This window comes from Uloborus diversus, chromosome 4 (assembly GCF_026930045.1).
Source record: "Uloborus diversus isolate 005 chromosome 4, Udiv.v.3.1, whole genome shotgun sequence".
In the NCBI taxonomy this organism is placed as follows: Eukaryota; Metazoa; Arthropoda; class Arachnida; order Araneae; family Uloboridae; genus Uloborus; species Uloborus diversus.
The window spans coordinates 153,182,314-153,205,219 of NC_072734.1; the positions used below are offsets into that span (position 1 = coordinate 153,182,314).

Sequence of the window (22,906 nt, forward strand, 5' to 3'; positions counted from 1 at the left end):
TGTTTACTTCTGGAAAGTTGTACGGTTTATAGAGAATTGCGTTATATAGGTCGGAGTTATAATGGTCTTCTACTGTATATCAAAGTATCAGATATTTTCGAAAATATGATGATCTTTTGGAACCCTGATTAGGGGCCTCCACTCCTTCGTTTGCCCGGGGCCTCCACACTTCCAAATCCGGCCCTGAACTCTTCCAATTATAATCTTCATTCCAATGAAATAACATAAGAAAAAATCAGGTTTTTTTTTTTTTGGAGTTTTTTGGTTTTATTCCCGCAAAATAAATTAATCCGTAAAATCAGTCCGAGTAGAAATAATTTTTCAGTCCATTGTTAATTTTTAACTCTGAAAAGTGAGAGGGCAAGGCCCCTTTACTTTTAAAAGTAAGGTAAAATTGCCTCCCCCCCCCCAACCCACAAACACACAAGTTGCCATGGTTATCGTATCTAACTAGCTAATCGAATATGATAAAGATGAGAACATACAACTTTTTAACATAGAAATGCAAGATAGATAAATGTGTAAGGAACGAAAGTTTTCTTGTTTTGATGCAACTCTGAAATCGCTTAATTATTATTGACAACAATTTCATATTGGGGGAAGGAGGTGGCATTTGTTTTCTCTTAAAAAATCAATTAATTCTAAATTAGTGCTTAAAGTGTAAATGCAACAGATGTAGAAGCACAGATTTAGATTTTCTTTATAATTATCAGTAAGTAAAATGCTGTATGACATGATTTAAAAAAAATATTCCCTACAATTTATTCTGATGATGTTTTCCTGAATGCCATTTATACAGAAGTAAATATGTACTTTAATTTGTTTGAAGAATTGAACAATTGATTTATATTTTCAACGAAACAAAGTTGTGGGATGTGCTACTGAAATGAAGAGATAATGTCTTTATAAATTAATTAAATGAATTTAGGAAAGAATTAAATCCGATTTTTAGGTGTTTGTTACACTACAATCGTTAAAGGAATATTACAATGTGACTTAGCGCCATTAGAAATTTCTTTTTATCCCACTTCAGAGACAACTGTTTTTGAAGATTTAAGCAGATTGTCATTTTTCACCTTTTTTTTTTTGTAAATCATGGTTCTGAATTTACATGTTGACAAACTGACTGAATTTCCCAAATTAATGAATAACATGTTGTTCAGAAGAAAATTAGAAAATGCTATTTTGTGATTAAATTTTTATAAGTGCAAATATATATTATATTACTAGCAAGTATCCCTTTACTCAAAATTTTGAACTCTAAAGGTAAAGTGGATAATACGGTAGTTTGTAAATTGTATAATATAGTAACAAACTTCTTTTCTTTCGACCATTCTAAGAGAACTAGTATCTAAGGCATTTTCTTTAATCACCCGTGCGACCTGAATACTGGAGTTGGTTGACCCATGCATACATTTTTACATATTATGTGTGTTTTAAGTCCTTATGGAATTATGACCTCCTATCTCACTTTTTGTGGGGCGCTACTGTTTGGGTAACAGTTGTGTGGTGGAGTGCAGTATATTTTCACGACCAAGTTAAAGCTCTGGGCAGATTTGTTTTGTTTAGATGCCTTCCAAGCTCTGATTTGCTGAGTAATACTTTTAAGTTTCTAAAACTGGAAAGAAATAATTACATTTGGGTTGAAAATAAAAATAATGAAAATAGAAAAGGTTAACAGATGGCGAAATATTGCAAGTAGTAATTGCACACCCGTGTTTCGAGGTTCCTTGTAAACCTGAAGCATGTATATGCAGTTATTTGCAAAGTTTGTGCTTTAATGTTGTACGAATTATCATAAAAATTATACAAAACATTAATTTATAAATCCTAGAATAGAATTTATTTTTAAAAAAGTGGTACAAAAAAGTGAGGATTAGAAGTGGAGGAAATTGAAACGAAATGGTACAACGCATTCATCTTTTCTCATTTTTTGAGGAAGGCAAGCGACATCAAGTCATTAGCAGCTCCCTATTCATGCAGTTGTCGCTATCACTTGCTAAATAGCTATCGGCTAGAAGAAAGGGTCTTCTTCGGGGAGGTCTCGCAGTAGGGTGTCTTCTTCTACCCACCACCCCTGAAATTGCAGAACTCGGCCGCATACGGGTGGTCTCGGATCTAAGCTACAAAGCCGTATACGGCCGGCCTCGGTCTTAAGGAGTTAAGAAGTTTTTTGAATCAAGACTACAGGAGCAGATGTGTTCAGATCGGTCCAAACAGTCCATCTGCCTTAAAGGCCGTAAATAAGTTTGTAATGACATCTCACATTGTTTGGGAATACTATTATACTTTGCACTCTTGCAAATCCGATCACTCTCTGTTGGGTACCAAGGCGCTCAGATGTCAAAGTTAATGAAATAGCTGATCACCTTGCTAGGAAAGGTTCTGATACTCTTTTTGTTGGTCCTGAACCAGCAATTGAGGTAAGACTACTGTTTTTTATGCATTTAAGGGAGAGCAATATTGTAACTATACTTAAGGCAACCCTAACCTGGCAGGATAATAATACTGTTATTATGATTTGTGTAGCCTTCACAATGCTGCTAAGTTAGGTTTGCCTCAACTATAGTGTAAGTACATAGGCAACAAAGCTAAAAAAGAGTTGCCGTAGTATTAATGAAAAGTAGCTCGTAAATCTTTAAAAAAGTAGTGTTGGGAAGGTTATTGGTCTTTTTACTGGTCACTGCATCTTAAAACAGCACCTTGTAATAGTTGTCGGTAATGATCTTACCTTGTCTGTTTTGCCTTTATCATGAGAAAATAGATTTTCACATCGTATATGTGTGCAAAGTATTTTTTCTGAATAGGTTTGAGCCACTTGGTCATCATTTTCTCGAACCTTAGGAAATTTCTGTGGCTTCATTAGGTGTTTGCTGAATTTTGCTTCAGTTACTGATCTGTTTCAAAACTTCTGTTTGAAAATTAGTACAATAAATACTTGGTTCAATTCAGCCCGATTTTTTTTTTTTCATTTCATTTTAGAGCTTTCAAAATTTGTTCAAGTTAATCCATAATTGTATTTAAATTTAACTTGAAAACTTCAGTATTTGCTTTATTTGCCTTCTCTATGAAAGTATAAAACTTTTACATAATATTGTCTATAGTCAATTCCTTCAATTCAAATCATTGAAGATTGTGATTTATAAAATGCTTGTTATTAATTCAATTTTCAAAAATAGATTCTGTGAGGTCTGATGGAAACAGCAGTTTTCTAAAACTTAGCTTCTATTAATGCCTTTATATGTGCTGTTTATTACAGATTGACAGAGTGTATGAGTGGAAATCCACAAAAAATAAAGACGTCCAAGACATAATCAAAAGCCAGTCAAGAAGCACTAAACAATTCTTTGATGATAGAGTACAACAAGTGATTTTGGAATTTGCAGAACAGGTATGGACTATAATGGTTTTGGAGAATGTGTAAAAAAAAATAACTTCATATATATCCCCCCTCCCTTTTTTTAACAAATAAAGACTATTTTTTTAATTGTACTGTAAATGTCCGAAAGATCTCCACTGATCACTTAAACGAATAAAAAGTGTTCTTATGATTATGTGAATGTTTTGTGAAACTAAAAATAATAATTGGAAAAATACCAGAAAACCATGAGAAATATTTAGAGGGAAAAGAATTAATTAATAAATGAATATAATATACAAACTTTGTATAACCTACAGTATGCTTTTAGACAAAAAGATCTATTTATGCTCTACAAAAAGTGATATAAATGCATAGCTTAATTATTAAAAAAATAGGACACAGTTTATAAAGGTTTTTTAATTCATATAAAAAGAATAAGCTAATGCTTTCATTGAATTTTTATTGCAGTAAACTGTTACTTGTAATTAAACAAATCATCTCTTGCAAAATATTGAACTTATTTTTTTAGAAAAAACATTTTATCATACATCTAAGTTTAATTTTATGTTTCTGTTACTCTCATAAACAGACCAAAATATTAGTTTTACATTTCAACTTGATCTTCATATTTTAATTCATTGTTTTGGTGGAGGAAACTGTTAAATTCTGGAGAGGCATAAAATTACTGAAACTGAACCATAATTTTTCTTTTAAGTTTATTTTATTTACTCTTTATGTCCTTATGTTTCCACAAGCAACCAAGTGCAAGGTTTTAAAAATAAATTTTGCTTTAAATGTAATTGGAAAACCTTTTTTTTTTTTTTTTTTGTTTTTGGTGCTAAAGTAAGTTTTTCTTTTAGTCTTTAAATGCAGTATTATACTATGAAAATAAAGACCCACGTACATACATATCAATGGTACCTACGTCTGCCTTGACTGGTGAAGGAATGGGAAACTTAATGGCATTAATAGTGGAACTTACTCAAACTATGATGGCCAAAAAATTGCAGTTTTCTGAAGAGTTACAAGCTACAGTATTGGAAGTAAGTTTATTCTTATGATGTTTTCATAAAAACCTGTGTTGCAAAATGCATCTTGTTGTGAAGGTGAAAAAGATGTTAAAATATTGTAAAACCCAGCAGCTTGACTCGTGATTATGCATAATAGTAAAAGATTAAATACAAAAATAAAAGAGAATATAACTCACAGCTTTCAGTTGGATGAAAATTATAATTTCTCATATTTGAAGGAAAAGCTGTGATTTATATTTGATATCCCAAAAGCAATTTTAGCATTAATTCAAAAGTAACTATTGGCTATATCTCATTCAATTTATGTCTACATAATTTTGTTCCCCTACTGATTTTTCTTTTGCTGTTAAATTTTTCACTCTCTATTCCCTTTAATATGAAGTTTTCTGTTTTGTTAAAGGAAATTTCAAATTATTTCAAAAAATGGTTTTGGAAAAACACAGGAAGTATATTGATATGGATGTTGTGGTTGTGCTATAGATTTTTTGTTTTTCCCTGTTGCGGTCAGAAAATTAGAAGTCTGTGGTTCAGAAATATCTTGCTCATTGTACATGTAAGAAAATATTTTCTATGCAAGAAAATGTTTTAAATTTAATTTTTTTATTTTTTCTTCCATCGAAATACATTTAAAATTTTTGTTTTCCTGCCTGGAATGATATGCGTATGTTTCTAGCTTTTGTATAAAAAAGTATTTCAGTTTCAAACATAATTACTGAGTAAAAACCAATAGGGAAAGGCACAAATTAAAAGAAATTTTTTAAAAAAATAAATATTGTAAGAAATCAAATAGCTCCTTCAGCTCTTCGAAATCCCCTTCTCTTGAGCTGATTAAAAATGGCAAGAAAGCTGAAAATGTAAAGTTCCTTTTAGTAACATTTCTGTTTCCTTGTGTGCATTTGTCCAAAAATTTGCTTGTTTTCAATTACATTTTTTTCCTTAGGTGAAGGCTATAGCAGGTTTAGGACATACAATGGATGCTATTCTGGTAAATGGGCGTCTAAAAGAAGGAGATACTATTGTTTATGCTGGTTATGATGGACCTTGTTGTTCACAAATACGATCGTTGCTTATGCCTCAGCCACTCAAAGAATTGCGTATAAAGGTATTTTTATTTTATATGTTCAAACTTATTAGAAATTAAATAATGTATTAATAATTAATTGCTGCATAAGTAAAAGTTTGAGCAAAAATAAAAAAAAAGGTTTTCAATATTTGTTAAAATTTGTTGTTAGAAGTTTTTTGAATACATTAATGACTATGAAATATATACAGTAGAGAACCAATTATCTGGGAAGTTCGGGACCATCGCTATCCCGGATATCTGAATTTCCCAGTTTTCTGGATCGCTAAAAAACGTTATTGACCGATTTTTTGTAAAACTTAAATTACCCTAATAAATAGTTATGCATATTAAAATAAGAAGAAAACAGTTCAGAAATGCTTATAAATATCGAAATATTAAAAACTAATGGTGAGAGAATAATTAAAACACCTAAAAACTTAAGTTATTCATAATACCAGAGACCCCTTATTCTGTTTGGAAAAGGAAAAAAAGAAAAAAAAATCCACCACTTTTCAATGTTTTAAAACGAAAGAAAATGAAGAGAAGCGCAAAAAATAAGTTTTCAAACCTAAATGTGCGACTTTTCTACTATGGTGTATAAAAGAATCCGCTTTCATAATCTTGTTTTTTCTTTTTTTAATTTTCTGTAAAGGTTTCGTGTTTGTGATTACGGTAGTTATTGATAACTAATGCTTTTGCATTTCGTTAATACCACCATAAAGTTGATTTATAAGCTCTTGCAGCCTTAATATTCTTGCGTTTAATAGATTTCTAAAATTCACGATCAACTAACTATGCAAAAAATTCGGGAATCTGATTTTCGGCCTTTCCCGCTTTTTTGTGACGTCACTTACGCTAAATGCCTTTAATTATAGGCCATTCAATAAAATACTGCATTAGAATGTGACAATATTAATTTCCTTAGCTTTCAGTTAATATAAAAGACGAAAATTTCATACATACGAATGTACTTTTTTATCAAGAAAATATTTCGGAAGTTTTGCTCCGCATAAAGGATAACCATTTGAAGTTGGTGTTTGCAAACATTTTCCTGAGTTATACGTGAGTAATATGGTGTAGGTGTTTATTAAGAAATCGTTCATATTCTTTGGGTATTTAGAAAAGAAAGGTAAATTTTTCAAAAATTGCCAAAAATGCTTATTTTTAAAAAATTGCAGGAAAAATGGGAACAATTTGCCAGTTTTCTGGTTTCCCGGATAAAAGGTTCTATACTGTACTATCAGTAGAAATAAAGTACTTGTTGGTTTTTGTGAATTTAATGTTTTAAAAAGTGAATACTGTAAATCTGATGAAGTTTCTCATCCATTTACTTTTTAGTTAGTGATTAAAAATCTTTACTCACTTTTCAGACTCAATTTATTGAGCACAGAGAAGTAGAAGGAGCCCAAGGTGTTAAAATTTGTGCAAAAGATCTCGAAAAAGCTATTGCCGGTCTTCCTTTGCTAGTTCCACGTCGTTCTGATGAAGTTCCTGTTCTAAAGGTGAGAAATATTTTTAGTGTTACAATTTTATCATCAACAGAAGCAAATAACAAATTCAAAATCCATGAAAAGTGAAAGAAATTTCAAATATGTATCAAAGTATTGCTAGTCATAAGACCAATTTTAAAAGAAATTTTGAATATTTATAAGAATTTAAAACTTTTATGATAATGCATTACCTGTTGCTTAAAAAACATACTGGTTTGTAAAGTTAGCTGCTTTTTTATATCAAATATAAAATCTAACTATCTTCAGGTGCTGACTAGGCATATGATCTAAGCTGTTTAAATTATCCTTAAGCACTTTTACTTTAGTTTCTCATCTTTTTTTGTTACGTACGTCTAAGTCGGGTTACGGAAGATGGAAGGAACTGGTGTTGTTGGTAATAAAACTGTTTACTTTCACAAAACAAAGAATAAGGAAAAAAATGAAGTGACAAAATATTGCATTCTAAAACCTTGCAAATGATTTTACTGGTTGCAGCTCAATGCAAAAGATAGTATTTCAGAAAGGTGTATATATACGCCTGGGGCAGTTAAGGCATTGACTGAGCAACGCGTATATACATGTTCTTCAGCAGTTAAAGTTTATTTGCAATAAAAATGTAATCTATTAACAGGGGTCGATCCAGCGCGAAATTGGGGCCGCTTTGCGGCCCCTTCAAAAAATTCCGCATGGCAAAAGCGGCCCCTTTCACAAAATTCTGCGTCGCAAAAGCGGCCCCATTCACAAAATTCCCCATCGCAAAAGCGGCCCCATTCACAAAATTCCACGTCGTAAAAGCAGCCCCTTCACAAAAATTTATAAAAAGGCAGCCTTTTCACAATATTTTTTAACCGCAAATATGTACGCATCTACGCGGAAGCCTACCCCTCTTCCACCTTCCCCCATCTTATCTTTTTGCTTGAGAGCGTCAGAGGGGGGGGGGGGGCGAGAGAGGGACGCTTATGATTGGTGGCTAGCGAAAATCCAAGAAAAATAATGAGCACGTGATAAAGAATTGATTCGATGATTTTCTGCTGTTCCACGAGTGCGAAATGAAGACTGACTCATTTCACGCCACGGCAAATTAATCGCCTATATTCTGTTGGTTTGATTTGCTTCAATGATCAAATACTTCTGAATTAAATATTCCTTTGAATCATTGTAACTTTCAATTGTGTCTTAGTTGCACGCATCCTTCCTTTATCCATATTATTTTGCCAAATTATGCACTTTTAATTTTCAAAAGTAGTTGCAAATTGAAACCTTGCCAGTTGCAGATCTTCTAGTTTTTTTCCTCTTTCTTTTTTTTTTTTTAATTTTTTTAAAAATATTCCCCTGTTTTTTCAATTTGTTCCTATTTCCTTCAGTTTATTTTCAAAAAGTTTAAGGTTCATAGTTGGGGGGTTATCTTACGGAACGGACGAGCAAAATTTCTAAAAATTATTCCCGAACGAAGGTTAAAAAGAACACTCGAAAATCATATATTTTCCTTTTTTAATCAATTGCATAGAAATTCGCATTGAATACTGGCGCATGCTGATGCAAATCGTATTGTATGGCAATTAATTAAATCCTGTTAGAGTATGAGTGACTACGCGGGAAACGCCGAACAACCGATTGGCGAAATTCCCTGTTGTTTGTAGTTGATACTGTCCATTCTCGAAAGCTCACTTGACCCGATTGCATTTAATGAAAAAAAAAAAAAAAAAAAGGTGTGATTAGGCCAGGGTACCCACTTTTTCTCATATTCTTTAGTTTAAAGCAGCGTTTCTTGATCTTTTTTTGAATCTCGGACCGGTAGAACTTCGTCAAAAAATTTCACGGACCGGTAGAAATTTTTATTTTATTTTTTTCACTAAAATAAACTAATCTGTTTTGTCCTTTTTTTTTAAAACAAATGCCAGAAAGAAAACCCTTCTACTTAAAATAAACTTACAAAAGTTAATTGTAAGATTTTTTTTAATAACTTACACACTTTGAATGTAAAAATAAGCGCAGCTAATTTGTGTAAATTTTCATAAGCGAATAAATCTTATAGAGAAACCACAAAACGTATGCAAAGTAATGGATATATTAATGCATAAAATATCGTATAAAATTAGGAATAAAATTAAAATAAGGAAATTTTATTTTATTGGAAACGGGTATAATTCTTCGCAGACCGGTCAAATTTTCTCGCGGACCGGTGCCTGCGGAGAATTGCTGGTTTAAAATGCATTATTCATTTTTTCTTTCCTGCTATTTTTCTTGTAGACTGTACGCGTAAGAGCAAAAGATAACTTCCAAAGTCACGCTAGTTTGAGCGTACAGCATACAGTAAACCAAAAGAATATCGTTTTTTTTTTTTTTTTTTTGTAGTTGAATTCCTAGATTACTTCTTTTATTGATAAAATACAATGCCAGCTGAAAAATATCGTCGGTCATTTTATTTAATTTTGCTGTCTTCTTCCAGATGAGCAATTTCGGAATTTTTTAACGCATGTCCGCTAATAGTGAGCAACGGGAACAGCGCGCAAAGGAAGTTTTATTGAGTGGGATTTTATTAAAAAGTGGCGGGAATGGCGTAATCTGCAGACGATAAATTTAAAAAATGTGGTAATTGTATATTATTCTAGTTTGTTTTCTTTCTCAGTATTAATTTTTCTTTTGTAACAGATCGTCTGCGATCCAGGAGCGCAGACGATATTTTTCGTAGTTAGCTTGTTCGCGCCTTCGCGTGTTTAAGAGGACATTTTTTAGGCGCATCAAAGAATAAATTGATATTCTATTCCATTATAATTTGTGTGGGAGCGGATAATGGATAATTTTAGCGGATAATGAAGCGCTGGAGATAGCAGCCGCAATAATCTCAGCTTGGAGAGATTGCTTGTTCGTTGAAAATTATTCTTCAATAAATTAAAATATGAGCGTATTATGTTAAAAAATTTCGCTCTTCGAACGTTCGGTCCCAAAATATTGTGAATTTCTTCAAGTCAGCAATTAACAACCCCGATAAAATCGCTACCACCACTTCATCATGCAGTAACAGTAACGCAAATGTTCCCGTTTTGAAGGGCTCGGGAAATGCGGTAAAAGATAGTACATCAAATGACAGTGAGGCAGTTCGCGAAAGTATAACGATTTTTGAGCAGAAAATACTGGAAGTGAATCTGGAGCAACTTCAACTGATGATGATATTGAGATTGAGCCATCAAATAATGATTCAAGCATTGTATTTGAGAGTACAAATGGAAATAAGAAGCATGCAATAAATAAAAAGTACATTGCAAATTATGAAAAGGTGTATAGCTGGCTTTACTATAGTTATTCAACTAAGGGTTTTTTGTGCAAAATATGTTCATCTTTCATGAATGTTAGTGATTTGAACAAACCTTGAGTAAATATTGGAGTTGATATCAAGAAAAGCTGTTACCCTATAGAGTTTTAAAAAAACATGAGTGCAGCAAAAGTCACAGAGAGGCTGTCAATATACAAAAATCTAGTGCAAAAGAAGGAATTCTCAAAAAAATCTGAAAGTGAAGAGACTGGATATGAAGCAAAAAAGAAATAATAAAATAAAATAAAAATAACAGAAAATTGATTGGTAAGTTTATTCAAATTTTGTACTTATAATCATGAAGCAATGGGTCATTTTTGAAAATTTTGAATCTCTAGTTAGATTTTTGGGGGTAAATTTAGATGACAATGAAATGAAAAAACATTTGCTAACTTGTGGTAAGAATGCCACGTATTTATCCCACATTTCAGTTCAAAACATTTATCTTTGAAAATACCAAAATTCCGTTGTTTTCAGGAAAATCCTAAATTTTACTTTGATTACGCAATATATATTTAGTATTAATTTGTGTTGAGTTTCGAAATCCAATTCTAAAATAACTTTACTAAAAATAAAATTCTTTTATATGCTGTTTTTATATTTTTATTTCTTTCGAAGATCTTGATTTCCTTACATGCGCCATGGTAAATGAATTTTTCGCATTTTTGATGTTGACTGTACCTTGTTAAGTGGCAAACAAATAAAATTTCTTTATATATTTATTAACATCATTAAATTGCAAAGTTTTAAACGAAATACCTACTCTGTAAGAACGTCAAATGTTAAAAAATAAAACGCTGAATGCTGGTGCAGTATTATTTTGGGTTTTAAATACTTTTAAGTTTTTCAAACACATACATTCTTCTGTGTTAAGAAATATGTGATATCTTTGAGTCTGTACATGTTGTATTTATTGGGAGTTATCATTACGTTCAGCAGCATGTGCAATTTTCATTGATCTAAAAGTATTTGAGAGGGGCAAACAGTAAATCTGTTGTGAGACTTTCACCTTAAGAAAGTGTGCCTTGCATATGTATATTTGTAAAAAACAATAAATGTAATGTGTGTCAAATTACGAATAAAATGTTAAGGGTCTTACTTCCCCCCTCCCCCAGCGCATTTTCTCTAGGCAGCTTTCAGGTATTCTTCAAGAACTTGCAATCACCCCTGAAACCTGTCTAGGGCTTTTCTATAACGATACGACAGCTAAAAATGCTTTTATATAATCTTTTCCAAGAAAAAAATCACAAGAAGTTCGTTTTTACAAAAATAAAGAAAATTCACAAAAATATTTTGTTTTTTCACAAAAATAAAGAAAATTCACAAAAATATTTTGCTTCTTCACAAAATGGGGACCCAAAAAATAAAACCTGGATCGACCCCTGATTAATAATAATGTTATTTGACATCCGTTAGCGTGGAATTTTTTCTAAAACGATCAAGAAAAGTCGGGTAATTTCATTCTTGAACTGCTTGAAGCAGCGTTTGTTGATTTAAATCAAGCTGATTTAAATCATGATTTCAATCAAGTAATTAAAAAAAATCATTGATTTAAATTAATTGAATTTAATCAAATGATTTTTTAATAAAATCATTGATCAAAATCAGTTGATTTTATATTTATAAATTAATTTTGCAGTTTTAGAATAGGTTGCTCTAAATTTAACTACTCTGCATTACACAATCTTAACTTCAACAGGCAAAACTGTGTAGATTCCTCTTTCTGTGTGCGTGTGTAGTCACATATTTCCAGACTCTAGCAATTTTGCTTTTATTCCAAAATTACTGTTCAGAACAAAATAAAAATTTACAGTTTTTTTTATACAAAATGTCTAATATAGTTAAAAGTAATTGTGCCGCATGGCTTGTCTAGTGGTCAGAGAAGTCTGACTGCGACAGGGAGGTCCGGGTTCGAATCTCGGCTCAGGCATAAACGTACTTTGTCTCTCCTGTGCTTCTCCTTTCTTTGTGTGAATGTGTTGTTATGCTGTGAATGGTTGCGGTTATAATCGGATAATATATATATCCCTATAAATGGATCCTTATGGCATGTGTGAACTGTAGAAGTCGGGACTTCACACCAAATTACGGTACAGTCGGAAAAGTGAAGCAGTGCACACCAAATTGCCAGCCTAACTGGCACACGACAACAGCAAAAGCAGGGATATCCAAGGGGATGGTTTTAGGCATTAAACCCGTCCCATTAGGGAAAAAATAAGTCAATTGAAGAAAATATATAGTTGACTTTATTAAATTTAAAGTAAAGTTTGTGTACAGCATGTTAAAAAAATAAATAATTCTCCCTGAAGTATTTCTGCAATTTAGAACTGTTGGAGCTTTACCAACTAGAATAATATTTAAAAACTATGGTGGAAGCATTGATTGTGTTCGGTAATGTAATTTACATCTGCAATAAGTTCTTGTTTAGTTTATTAATCATTATTTCTGAATATAAGTTCTAATATACATGCTACGTTATAAAAGAATTTGTGGGCAGTTTTTTAATATTTATTGAAATATCCCCCATAGTAAACAGATTTTATTAAAAAGAAGAACACAGATTTTTAAAGAAACAAACAAGGTTTGATTAAAGTGAGCAAATACTGCTGTCACTAGTGCAGCCAGAATTATGTTTCGAGGGGAGGGGGCAGCAGTCCTTTCACGACGTATAAATGCCATACTGGGATTGACAATTCAACGTAAAACTAAAGTTTGTGTGAAATTGAGCTCTTCCCCCCTCCCCCTTCAGGTAAGGATGCAGAAGCTTTAAAACCTCTCCCTTTATGAAAATCAGTACACGGGCCTGAACAAAAGTAATTGTTCAACATATTATTTTACACTAAAACACACATTATGATGGAAACCTTATCTTTAAGCGAAGTATAAAACAAAACCACATCATCTAAACCTTATAACATATTTATAGTTTTTAAAATATTTAGAGAACTTCCTTAGAGAGATCCTTATTTTAGGAGTAAGCTGAATGGATTCATTTGTTCAGATTGCTTTATTGTCAAGTTTTAACAATTACCTTTCACATTAAATTTAATTTGAATCAGCGTTTGTTTTAAAACTGGTCTACTTATACCTATTATTGAAAAATAGCTATTGCCATGAAATGAAAATAGCTAAAAAGTTGCTTTTTATTGTGTTATGAAATATATTTATAAATTTAAAGTAATTAATATCTACACATTTTGGAAAATTTAAAATTTTTTTATAGTATCTGATTTAAATGAAAAAAAAGCAAATTTAAATTCAAAAAATTGACCTTTTTGATTTTCCTAAAGGAATTACAAACCCTGGTTTGAAGCTGGTGAGCTCATTTTCGTTTGTTTCTTTCTTTTTTTTTTTTTTTTTTGTTATGATCATTGAATCATTTTTCACTATTTTGATGACTATGCTGTGCCTAACCCGAGACAAAGGGTACTGTATTGATAATTTTAGCTTCAAATTAATAGGCCTCTTCTAAAAATTTAAAATGAGAAAAAAATACATAATTGTTTGCTCTTGTAATGATTGTAGTCAAGAAAACTAGGATTTACTTAAAAGTATTATATTTAACTTAGCGTATGTACAGTAAATTAAAATAAAATAACATTATAAATAAAATTGAAACCGTTCTTGGTTTTATGAAAGTACTGCAACATGCAGTGTAATGGACGAGTGTCCAATGTGGTTAAGATACATCAGGTAGGAACTTTTTTTTCTCATGGAGCTTAGCCGTTTTATGTCTACAGTCACCTGTGCTGCCCTCTGCGGACAGCGCATTTGCATATTGGCGCAGACATACTCCCACCCTATCAGGAATTGAGTCTTGATAGGGACTTGAGTCCTGATACATAGGAATAGGAGATAGTTTGCAGATCGGTCTCTGGAAGATCCCTTTAGCTGTCTTTACTGTTGCAACGCGGACCAGGTCGTCCACTCCCGGGTGAACTTCAACAACCCTAGCCAAGGGCCACAAACCAGGTGATGAGGCTTCTTTCACTAACACAATATCGTTGACTTGAATGTTGGCATGAGGGGTGGTCCACTTTTGACGACTCTGCAGAGATGAGAGGTACTCCTTTGACCACTGCTTCCAGAAGCCTTTGCGGAGATTCTGGATAAGTTCCCACTTTCCTTTGAAGCTATGCTCGTTCAGGTTTGCTGGATCCGGAATTGAACTTATCACATCACCTGTAAGGAAATGCGAAGGAGTCAAAGCATTTATAGAGTCGGTATCATTGACGTCAACACATGTGATTGGACGTGAATTCAGAAGTGCTTCAATTTGAGCAGTTAATGTAGTTAGCTCTTCGAAGGTTAGAGCTGTTTCTCCTATAACTCGTTTGAGGTGAAACTTTACAGATCGAATTCCTGCTTCCCAAATTCCTCCAAAATGAGGGGCAGAAGGAGGAATGAAATGCCATTCAATTGAGAACTGTGTCAAGTAATCAACGACAGGATCCGAGCTAAGAGCGTTGAGCCAGGATTGTTCTATCTCATTCAATTTTCGATGAGCTCCATGAAAATTAGTGGCGTTGTCGCTGTATACGTGGCGAGGGGTGCCACGGCGAGCACTAAAGCGTCGCAAAGCAGCGATGAAAGCTTCTGTTGTCAGATCGCTTACTACTTCGATGTGTAATGCCTTAGTGGACAGGCAAATAAAAAGTGCAATATAACCTTTCGTAACTTTAGCACCTCGACCTTTACTAAATTTTATAGAAACAGGTCCGGCGTAATCTATTCCAGAATGAAAGAAAGCTCTTTCTAAAGTCACTCGTGGTTTAGGCAGATTGCCCATGAGTTGTGAACTGTTACCAGTTTTGAATCTATGACATTTTATGCATTCATTAACACATTTGTTGATCAATCTTTTTCCTCCTATTATCCAATATGATTGCCTTAATATATGAGATAATAAGGTAGGACCAGCATGCAAATAAGCTACGTGTTTTTCGCGAATTAACAGTTCACTAAATCTGTGTTTTGATGGGATAATGATAGGATGTTTCCTGTTCATGGGTAAGTCGGCGTTCTGTAACCGACCTCCCACCCGTAAGAGACCGTTTCCGTCTATGAATGGGAAAAGTGACCGCAAAGGACTGCGTCTTTTCAGTGGCTTTTGAAGCCGAATGCATTTTTTCTCTTCAGAAAAATGTGTGTCTTGAACCCAGTGAATGAGTTTTTCTTCTGCAGCCCTTGTTTCTGCAGAAGTGAGTGAACCGAGGGTATTGCAAGAAGCAATATTGAATCCGATTCTTTTTTTACAAAGATTAATAAATCTGTAGCAATATGCCAAGATGCGAATAATTTTCGATAATGATGAATATTTTTCGACTAGACGAACGAATAGGTCATTTGTTGAACTAGCATGAAAGTTAAACATTGGATTTGATTTTTCCTCAGCTTTAACTGCGCTAACAACGTCTGTAGAATGTAATTCAGCCGTAGGCCAATGCATTTGATTTGAATGTAGCCAGTGCGGGCCATGCCACCACAGATCGCAATTTAGTAGACATTTAGGGTCGATACCACGTGAAGCGATGTCTGAAGGGTTCTCTCTGGAGGATACGAAATTCCAGTGAGCTGGGGGTAGAACTTCTATTGTTTCAGAAATTCTATTTGCGACAAAAGTCTTCCACTTACGTGGATGAGAAGATAGCCATGAAAGAACTACCTTTGAATCTGTCCATGCGAAAACGCGAAGATTGAAATTCTTCAACGAGTTGAGAACAGTGAGAAATAATTTTGATAACAAGTGCGCGGCACATAATTCCAGTCTAGGAATGGAGATTTGCTTGAGTGGAGCAACCTTAGTTTTAGCAACCAACAGTGAAACTGTTGTGGACCCGTCGACAGTTTGACGACAGTAAATCACAGCCGCGTATGCTAGTGATGACGCGTCTGCAAAACCATGTAATTCAGTTTCGCATTCTGAATCAATGGTGACACTTCTAGGAATAATGATATCATTTATTTCGTTGAATGATGCCTGAAACTTTAACCATTCGGTTTCCATTAACTTCGGAATGGGTGAATCCCAATCCCCCTTGATAAGCCACAACTTTTGATAGAATATTTTGATTGTAACTACACAAGGTGCAAGTAATCCCAAAGGATCGAAAATACGTGCAGACCCCGATAGAATCCGTCTTTTAGTGTAGGGTGGTGAAAGTGATAAATTAACCTTGAATGCAAATGTATCATTTGTTGAATTCCAAAATAAACCTAACACTTTAGAACTAACGTGTGCATCACGATTGATTTCAAAGCTTGTTTCCGAGGAACATTGCTCGGGAAATTCTTCAAGGAATTTGGAAGAATTTGAATTCCATTTTCTCAAGTTAAATCCGTAGGATTGTAAAATTGACGCAATATTTTTGCAAATTGAAATTGCGTCTGAAAAATTACTCGAACCTGACAAAAGATCATCCATATATACGTCTTCTTGTAAAATGCGTGATATTTTAGGATTAGGTGTATCAAGAGCAATTTGTTTGATACATCTGGTAGCTAGGAATGAGGCGGAAGCTAAACCGTACGTTACAGTTTTTAACCTGTACGTTTGTATTTTATCTTCGGCATTGTATCGCCAAACAATTTGTTGATAAGGTTGATCTTCGTCCGATATTAAAATTTGACGGTACATTTTCTCAATGTCCGCAGTGAAAACTATTTTTGGAAATCTGAAGTTTAGCAATATTTCAAAAATATCTCGTTGTAATTTGGGACCCACTCCTAAAATTGAATTTAGCGAAGTTCCGTTTGAAGTTTTACAAGATGCGTCAAAAACTACGCGTAATTTTGTAGTGGTACTAGATGGCTTGAAAACAGCGTGATGAGGCAAAAAACACTGTTCATTTTTTAGAAGAATATCTGAATTCTTTGTTAAAGGCGACATGTGACCTGAATCTTCGTAGTTGAGCATAAATTCTTTATAATGTTTTTCGAATTCCGGATTGAATTTGAATTTTCGTTCCATGGCAAAAAGTCGTGAAATAGCCGCGGGTTTTGAATCGCCTAACTCGGCTTTCGACTTCAAAAACGGTAACTTCACAACAAAACGTCCATCGAAATTTGTTGAATAATTTTCTTTAAAGTGTGTTTCTACGAATTCTTCTTCCGGTGAAAGAATTTTACTTTTCGCTACTGATACTTCTTCCATTTCCCAAAATTTTCTAAGCTCACTATCAACATTTAATTCGTAAATGTGTAAGCTAGTTGATGAATTTGAATTCGACTGATTTTCTGGCAGGCTTCCCGAAACTAAAAAACCAAAAATTGAGTTTTGAGCGATTAAATTACTTTCCGAACAATTTATCTGACCCGGAAGGAAAATAGAGAATAGGTAATCAGCACCAAGAATCATATCCACTTTACTTGGAAGGTAAAAGTTTTCATCGGCTAAATTAATGTTACTTAAATGTGCGAAATGTTCCTTTTGAATTGCTTCAGTTGGAAGTGGGGCCGTCAATTTATCTAGAATTAACGCATTTACGGGCAGTGTAATATCAGGGTTGAATCTGGAACTTAAATTGACTTCAACACAGCCTTTAGTTAAACCAATTTTAGAACCTGCAAGACCAGTGATAGGGAAACGTGCATTTTTTCTTTTTAATCCCAAAGAATTTAAACAGGAGTTGGATAGGAGCGTAGTCATGCTTCCTGAGTCACACAAAATTCTTAAGGTTCTCGATTCCCCGCTAACATCTTTGACAAAAACACAAGCTGTAGGTGATAACACAAATGCAGCTCTAACGGCATTCACAGATACGCTTTTTTCGTTTCGTGTTGGGATATCAGTTTGTTGTACACTAGAGTTTATTTGCGGAAAGTTTTGACTTGAACCTTTCGAATGAAATGCATTCGAGAAAACATTCTTTTGCTCATAACTTTCATGCAGAAGTGAATGATGTTTGCGTTTGCAAAAATGACATGAATAAGAAGAATTGCATGATTGAATATCCGAATGCTTGTTAGATAAACAATTAAAGCACAATTTGAATTTATTCACGAATTGCTTGCGTTCTTTTACATTCATTTCTTTAAATTTCGGACATTTTGACAAATAATGAGAAGTGTCTTTACATTTTATACATCTATTAGATGCACTATTTTTATTACTTCTGGATGAATTTCTAATTTCATTGCATTCGTTTGAATTGCATAATTCCAAAGATACACATTTATTATTTAGAAACTCCAGAAACATTTCAAATGTAGGAAATTCTTCCTTAGTTGTATGTTTCGCCCATTCTTCCCGTGTCTTGCTATCCAATTTTTGTAATAAAATATAAATTAGCCAAATATCTCTAGAATCTGCTTTAGAATCTATAGATTTTAGACCTCTGATAACTTCGTCAGAAGTATCAGTGAGATTGCGCAAATTAGCACAGTTAGCGTTAACAATATCTGGTTGATCCATGAAGGTTTTAATTAAAGAAGAAATTATTTGTTTCTTATTATCATAGCGAGCTAACAGTTTATCCCAAGCTTCAGTATAACCAGTTTCCGATATAGGAATATGCTTGATTATACTTGCTGGTTCAAAACACAAAAGCCCTTTAAGATATTGAAATTTTTGAATGTTTGAAAGCCTATTATTTTTATGCACTAATGAAAGATACAAATCTTTGAATGAAGGCCAGTCTTGATATTGACCAGTAAAAGATTCAATGTTTAACTTGGGTAGCTTAAAATTATTACTTATTGAATTACCTATAGGCATACAATCATTATTTTCAATTTGCACTGGATTTAAATTCACAGATACAGTTTCAAGAGCTTTTTGTAGCTTGACTTTGGTTGCATAATACGTTTCTTCGAACTGTTCGATTTCCGAAAGTTCTTCCGGCAATTCTGAATCAGCTTTGTTAAATTCAATGAATATAGAATCTAATCTTTCAAGTTTGTTTCTTAAATCAAATTTATCAAATATTTGTCCTTCGACATTAATGAAGTTAGTTATTCTAGTTAGAGCCGCTTTGGCTCGTCCACGAAGCATTTTAACGGCTTTTTCATCAGTGCCGTGTTGAATTTGTGAAGTTTTATCTTCAGCACTATTGCCGGTCATTTTGAATGACGAATAGTAACCAAAGTCAAACTATTTGATTGAAAAGATATACTTATCTTTGAATTCTTTAAATGTTGAATCCTCGAGTAGAATCCATATGATCTCGCCTGGTGCCTCCAAATGTTTGCTCTTGTAATGATTGTAGTCAAGAAAACTAGGATTTACTTAAAAGTATTATATTTAACTTAGCGTATGTACAGTAAATTAAAATAAAATAACATTATAAATAAAATTGAAACCGTTCTTGGTTTTATGAAAGTACTGCAACATGCAGTGTAATGGACGAGTGTCCAATGTGGTTAAGATACATCAGGTAGGAACTTTTTTTTCTCATGGAGCTTAGCCGTTTTATGTCTACAGTCACCTGTGCTGCCCTCTGCGGACAGCGCATTTGCATATTGGCGCAGACATAATTTTAAATATAAATTGAGCTAGTGAGCATATTTTGTGGCTTGCATAATCTGTAAAAGTTAAAGTAGTTGTTTTATTTATTTTATTTATTTATTATTATTTTTTTTTTTTGCTCTGAAACATGCAAAATCTTTTTAAATTTAAACTGTAAATGGATATTGTCATTTTTTTTTGATTACTTTTTTTTATTGTAAACTAACAGTTCTTCATTTTAAATTACATTCATCAATTTTATTATGTTTCTACTAATAATGGATTTATTTTTATTTAATTATTTTAATCACTCATTTTATTAGGAAGAAATTGCCACCATGTTCCGTGAGACGATGAATTCAATCAAGGTTACTGGCATGGGAGTGTATGTCCAAACTTCAACTTTAGGTTCCCTTGAAGCTTTGATGGAGTTTTTATCAGAGTCCAAAATTCCTGTAGGTTTTTGATCTTTTGTTTCAGTTTGAAATAATCTTATGTATTATTGGTAAACCTTTGTACCTGCTGTTAATTTCATTAATTCCATAATCAGTGAGGCTTAAATTTGCAATATTTATTAAATGAAGACAATAATTCTTCAGGTGTCTGGAGTTCGAATAGGCCCAGTGACTAAAAAAGACGTGATGAAGTGTTCTGCAATGTTGGAGCATGATCCTACGTAAGTGTCACTTATGAGATTTGTGGTATAATCATCAGTTTTGAAGTTTTTTGTAGTAATATTTTGATTGTGGTATTGTTTTGTTGCATAAACATGTTTTCATGAAACACTTTGGGAAATGCGTATATGAGTAGAAATAGTATTTATTGCAATTTTAAGCACTTTTCATTTACTGTGATATATTACTTTTATCAAAATTATTTACGACTAAGTGTTGTACAGCTTAGAGGAAATTCTAGTATCAAGAAATAAAAAGGGGAATTTGAATAAAAAAAAGTGAAGGGTAATTTTATGCTATATTTATGCGAATTTCTTTCTTTTGTGTATGTTTAAAACTATTTTTAAATACAATTTTAATAATATCTCAATTGATTTGTATGTTGTAATGGAATTTATTTTTATTAATTTCTAATGAACAACCCTAATGTGACCCTATTGCTACATTTTTTTAAAATCAAAATATGTTCAAAAATTAGGTATTTTTTAAACAACATATTTCAAATCTACAAATACTTTGGTGTCAAAATATGCAAAAAAAAAAAAAACTAACTACATGCTACACAAATGTCAAATTCTTGTTTATTTAGCAGAAATGTAGACAAGTAACTTCATCTATTAGCCCGCATCAAAATAAACAATTAAACACCGTGAAAAAGAATGAATGAAAGTATGAACAAGGAACGAGCTGGTTGCACAGTTAAATAGACGACAAAAGTGCATCCTCATGGAAATCACAGGCTGTGCGAATTTTGCTACTTCCATGTTGCCCGAGGGAATCGCAGGATGCCCAACGAGAAAGTTTAAACACCAAATCATATTCTAATTTTTTTTTTTTATTAATGTCTCATCTGTAACTCTTGAAAAGCGTTTAAGGGGAATTATTAAAATACGAAAAAGAGAAAAGTGGATTATTGTTTTTAGCTTTAATGCAGATTTTTTTTTAAATATTGAAATTGGAGTTACCTCCTTTATGCAACAAGCCTTTCAATTATTTATTGTATTAATCAGCATATCATATAGTGCCTAATTATAGGACACAACATATTATCTGTTGATTATACTTCGGAAAATGTAGGGTAAGTGTTTTTGTTATAGAGTAAAATTGAGGCAGTGAGAAGCAAAGAGATGTAAGTGGACATTTTCAAGTTTTGAGTAAAAGGCATTTAAAGATCACATCCTAGGTAGGATTTCATTGAATTTTTTTTCTAAATCATGCTATGCAGCGAGACCTACCAGAGATACTAGTACTATAGTAGTACTATCTCTTGCCTCAAGACAGAGGAGGGGTTCACCTAATGGGGAAATGACATTAAATTGGAGTAAAAGGAAGTCATGTGATGCACTAATCAGCTCGTTTTTCTAATCTAAAACATCGAAAGGGTTCACCTATTATTTCTGCTGGTTATCTCCAAATTTTTAATTTTGCCACTTGCATCCCTTTGCTTCTCACTACCTCAATCATACAAAATTCAAGGTTTTTTTTTTTTCCAGTGTAGCAATAAAAATAAATTGTTTCAAAAATGCATTCTGAAAAAAATTAAGAGAATTAATTGTCTGAAAATAACATTGTGCAGAAGAAGAGGCTTTCAGTAAAACTGTTTGCTTTTACTCAGATATCTGTTTGTTTGCTGTTCTGAATCCCATGTAACTTGATGGATTAATTTTTAATATTAATTTTGGGGGCTATTCTTTTGAAATTTTGACTTATGATTCATTTTCTTCTAGATTTGCTGTAATTCTTGCATTTGATGTTAGAATTGAAAGAGAAGCTCAAGAATTGGCAGATTCTCTTAACATTAAGATTTTTCATGCAAACATTATTTACCACTTGTTTGATATGTTTGTAAAATACAGGACAGAGCTTAAAGAAAAGAATAGAGAAATGTACAAAAGTGCTGCTGTATTCCCATGCAAGCTGAAAATTCTTCCACAGTTTGTTTTTAACTCTCGTGATCCTATTGTTGTTGGTGTCTCTGTTGAAGCAGGCATACTTAAGGAAGGAACTATGCTATGTGTTCCATCCAAAGAGGTATAAATATTTCTTGTCCTAAGTGCATTTGTTAGCTAATTAACACTAGAAAGACGGAAGCGGTCATTTTGACCGCAAACTATTTTCAAATGCCCATATTTGCTGCGTTTGATTTTCAAATTCTCTTTCCTTCAGTGACTTTTCCTAACTATTTATTAAAACTTACAACAGTAATTTTTTTTTCTTTAGGGTTATTATTATAGTCGCTATAAATGTTTATACCTAGAAAGACTGACTACAGTCATTTTGACCACTAAGTGACTTTTTCTTTATGCATCCGTTTTCTTCTTTTTTCTCTTATCAGTTGTGTGTACTATGGACTATTGTGAGTTATCAGGGTAAGTAATGTTCTTTTGAGTTTGAGTAGCATCTGCTGGTTAGGTTTTATTCTTTGAACTGATAGGAAAATGCAAAACACCTGCTGGTTGCATGGTTTCAGTTTTCTGCTATCTGCACAGGGGGGAAAGTTGAGAAAGGTAAATTTGAAAAGCATGTGAC

The 22,906-nt window shown here is 32.9% G+C and overlaps 1 protein-coding gene across 1 annotated transcript in view; it reads left to right on the forward strand.

Annotated features, from left to right (window-relative positions):
• The window catches only part of LOC129219699 (eukaryotic translation initiation factor 5B-like), a 75,484-nt gene that overhangs the window by 38,824 nt on the left and 13,754 nt on the right, over window positions 1-22,906 (forward strand). Inside the window, exons 13-19 of the mRNA XM_054853981.1 lie at window positions 3,260-3,391; window positions 4,222-4,404; window positions 5,333-5,494; window positions 6,826-6,957; window positions 20,027-20,158; window positions 20,303-20,379; window positions 22,105-22,408. Coding sequence (XP_054709956.1) covers window positions 3,260-3,391; window positions 4,222-4,404; window positions 5,333-5,494; window positions 6,826-6,957; window positions 20,027-20,158; window positions 20,303-20,379; window positions 22,105-22,408 — 1,122 coding nt within the window. The remainder of the gene's footprint in view (window positions 1-3,259; window positions 3,392-4,221; window positions 4,405-5,332; window positions 5,495-6,825; window positions 6,958-20,026; window positions 20,159-20,302; window positions 20,380-22,104; window positions 22,409-22,906) is intronic.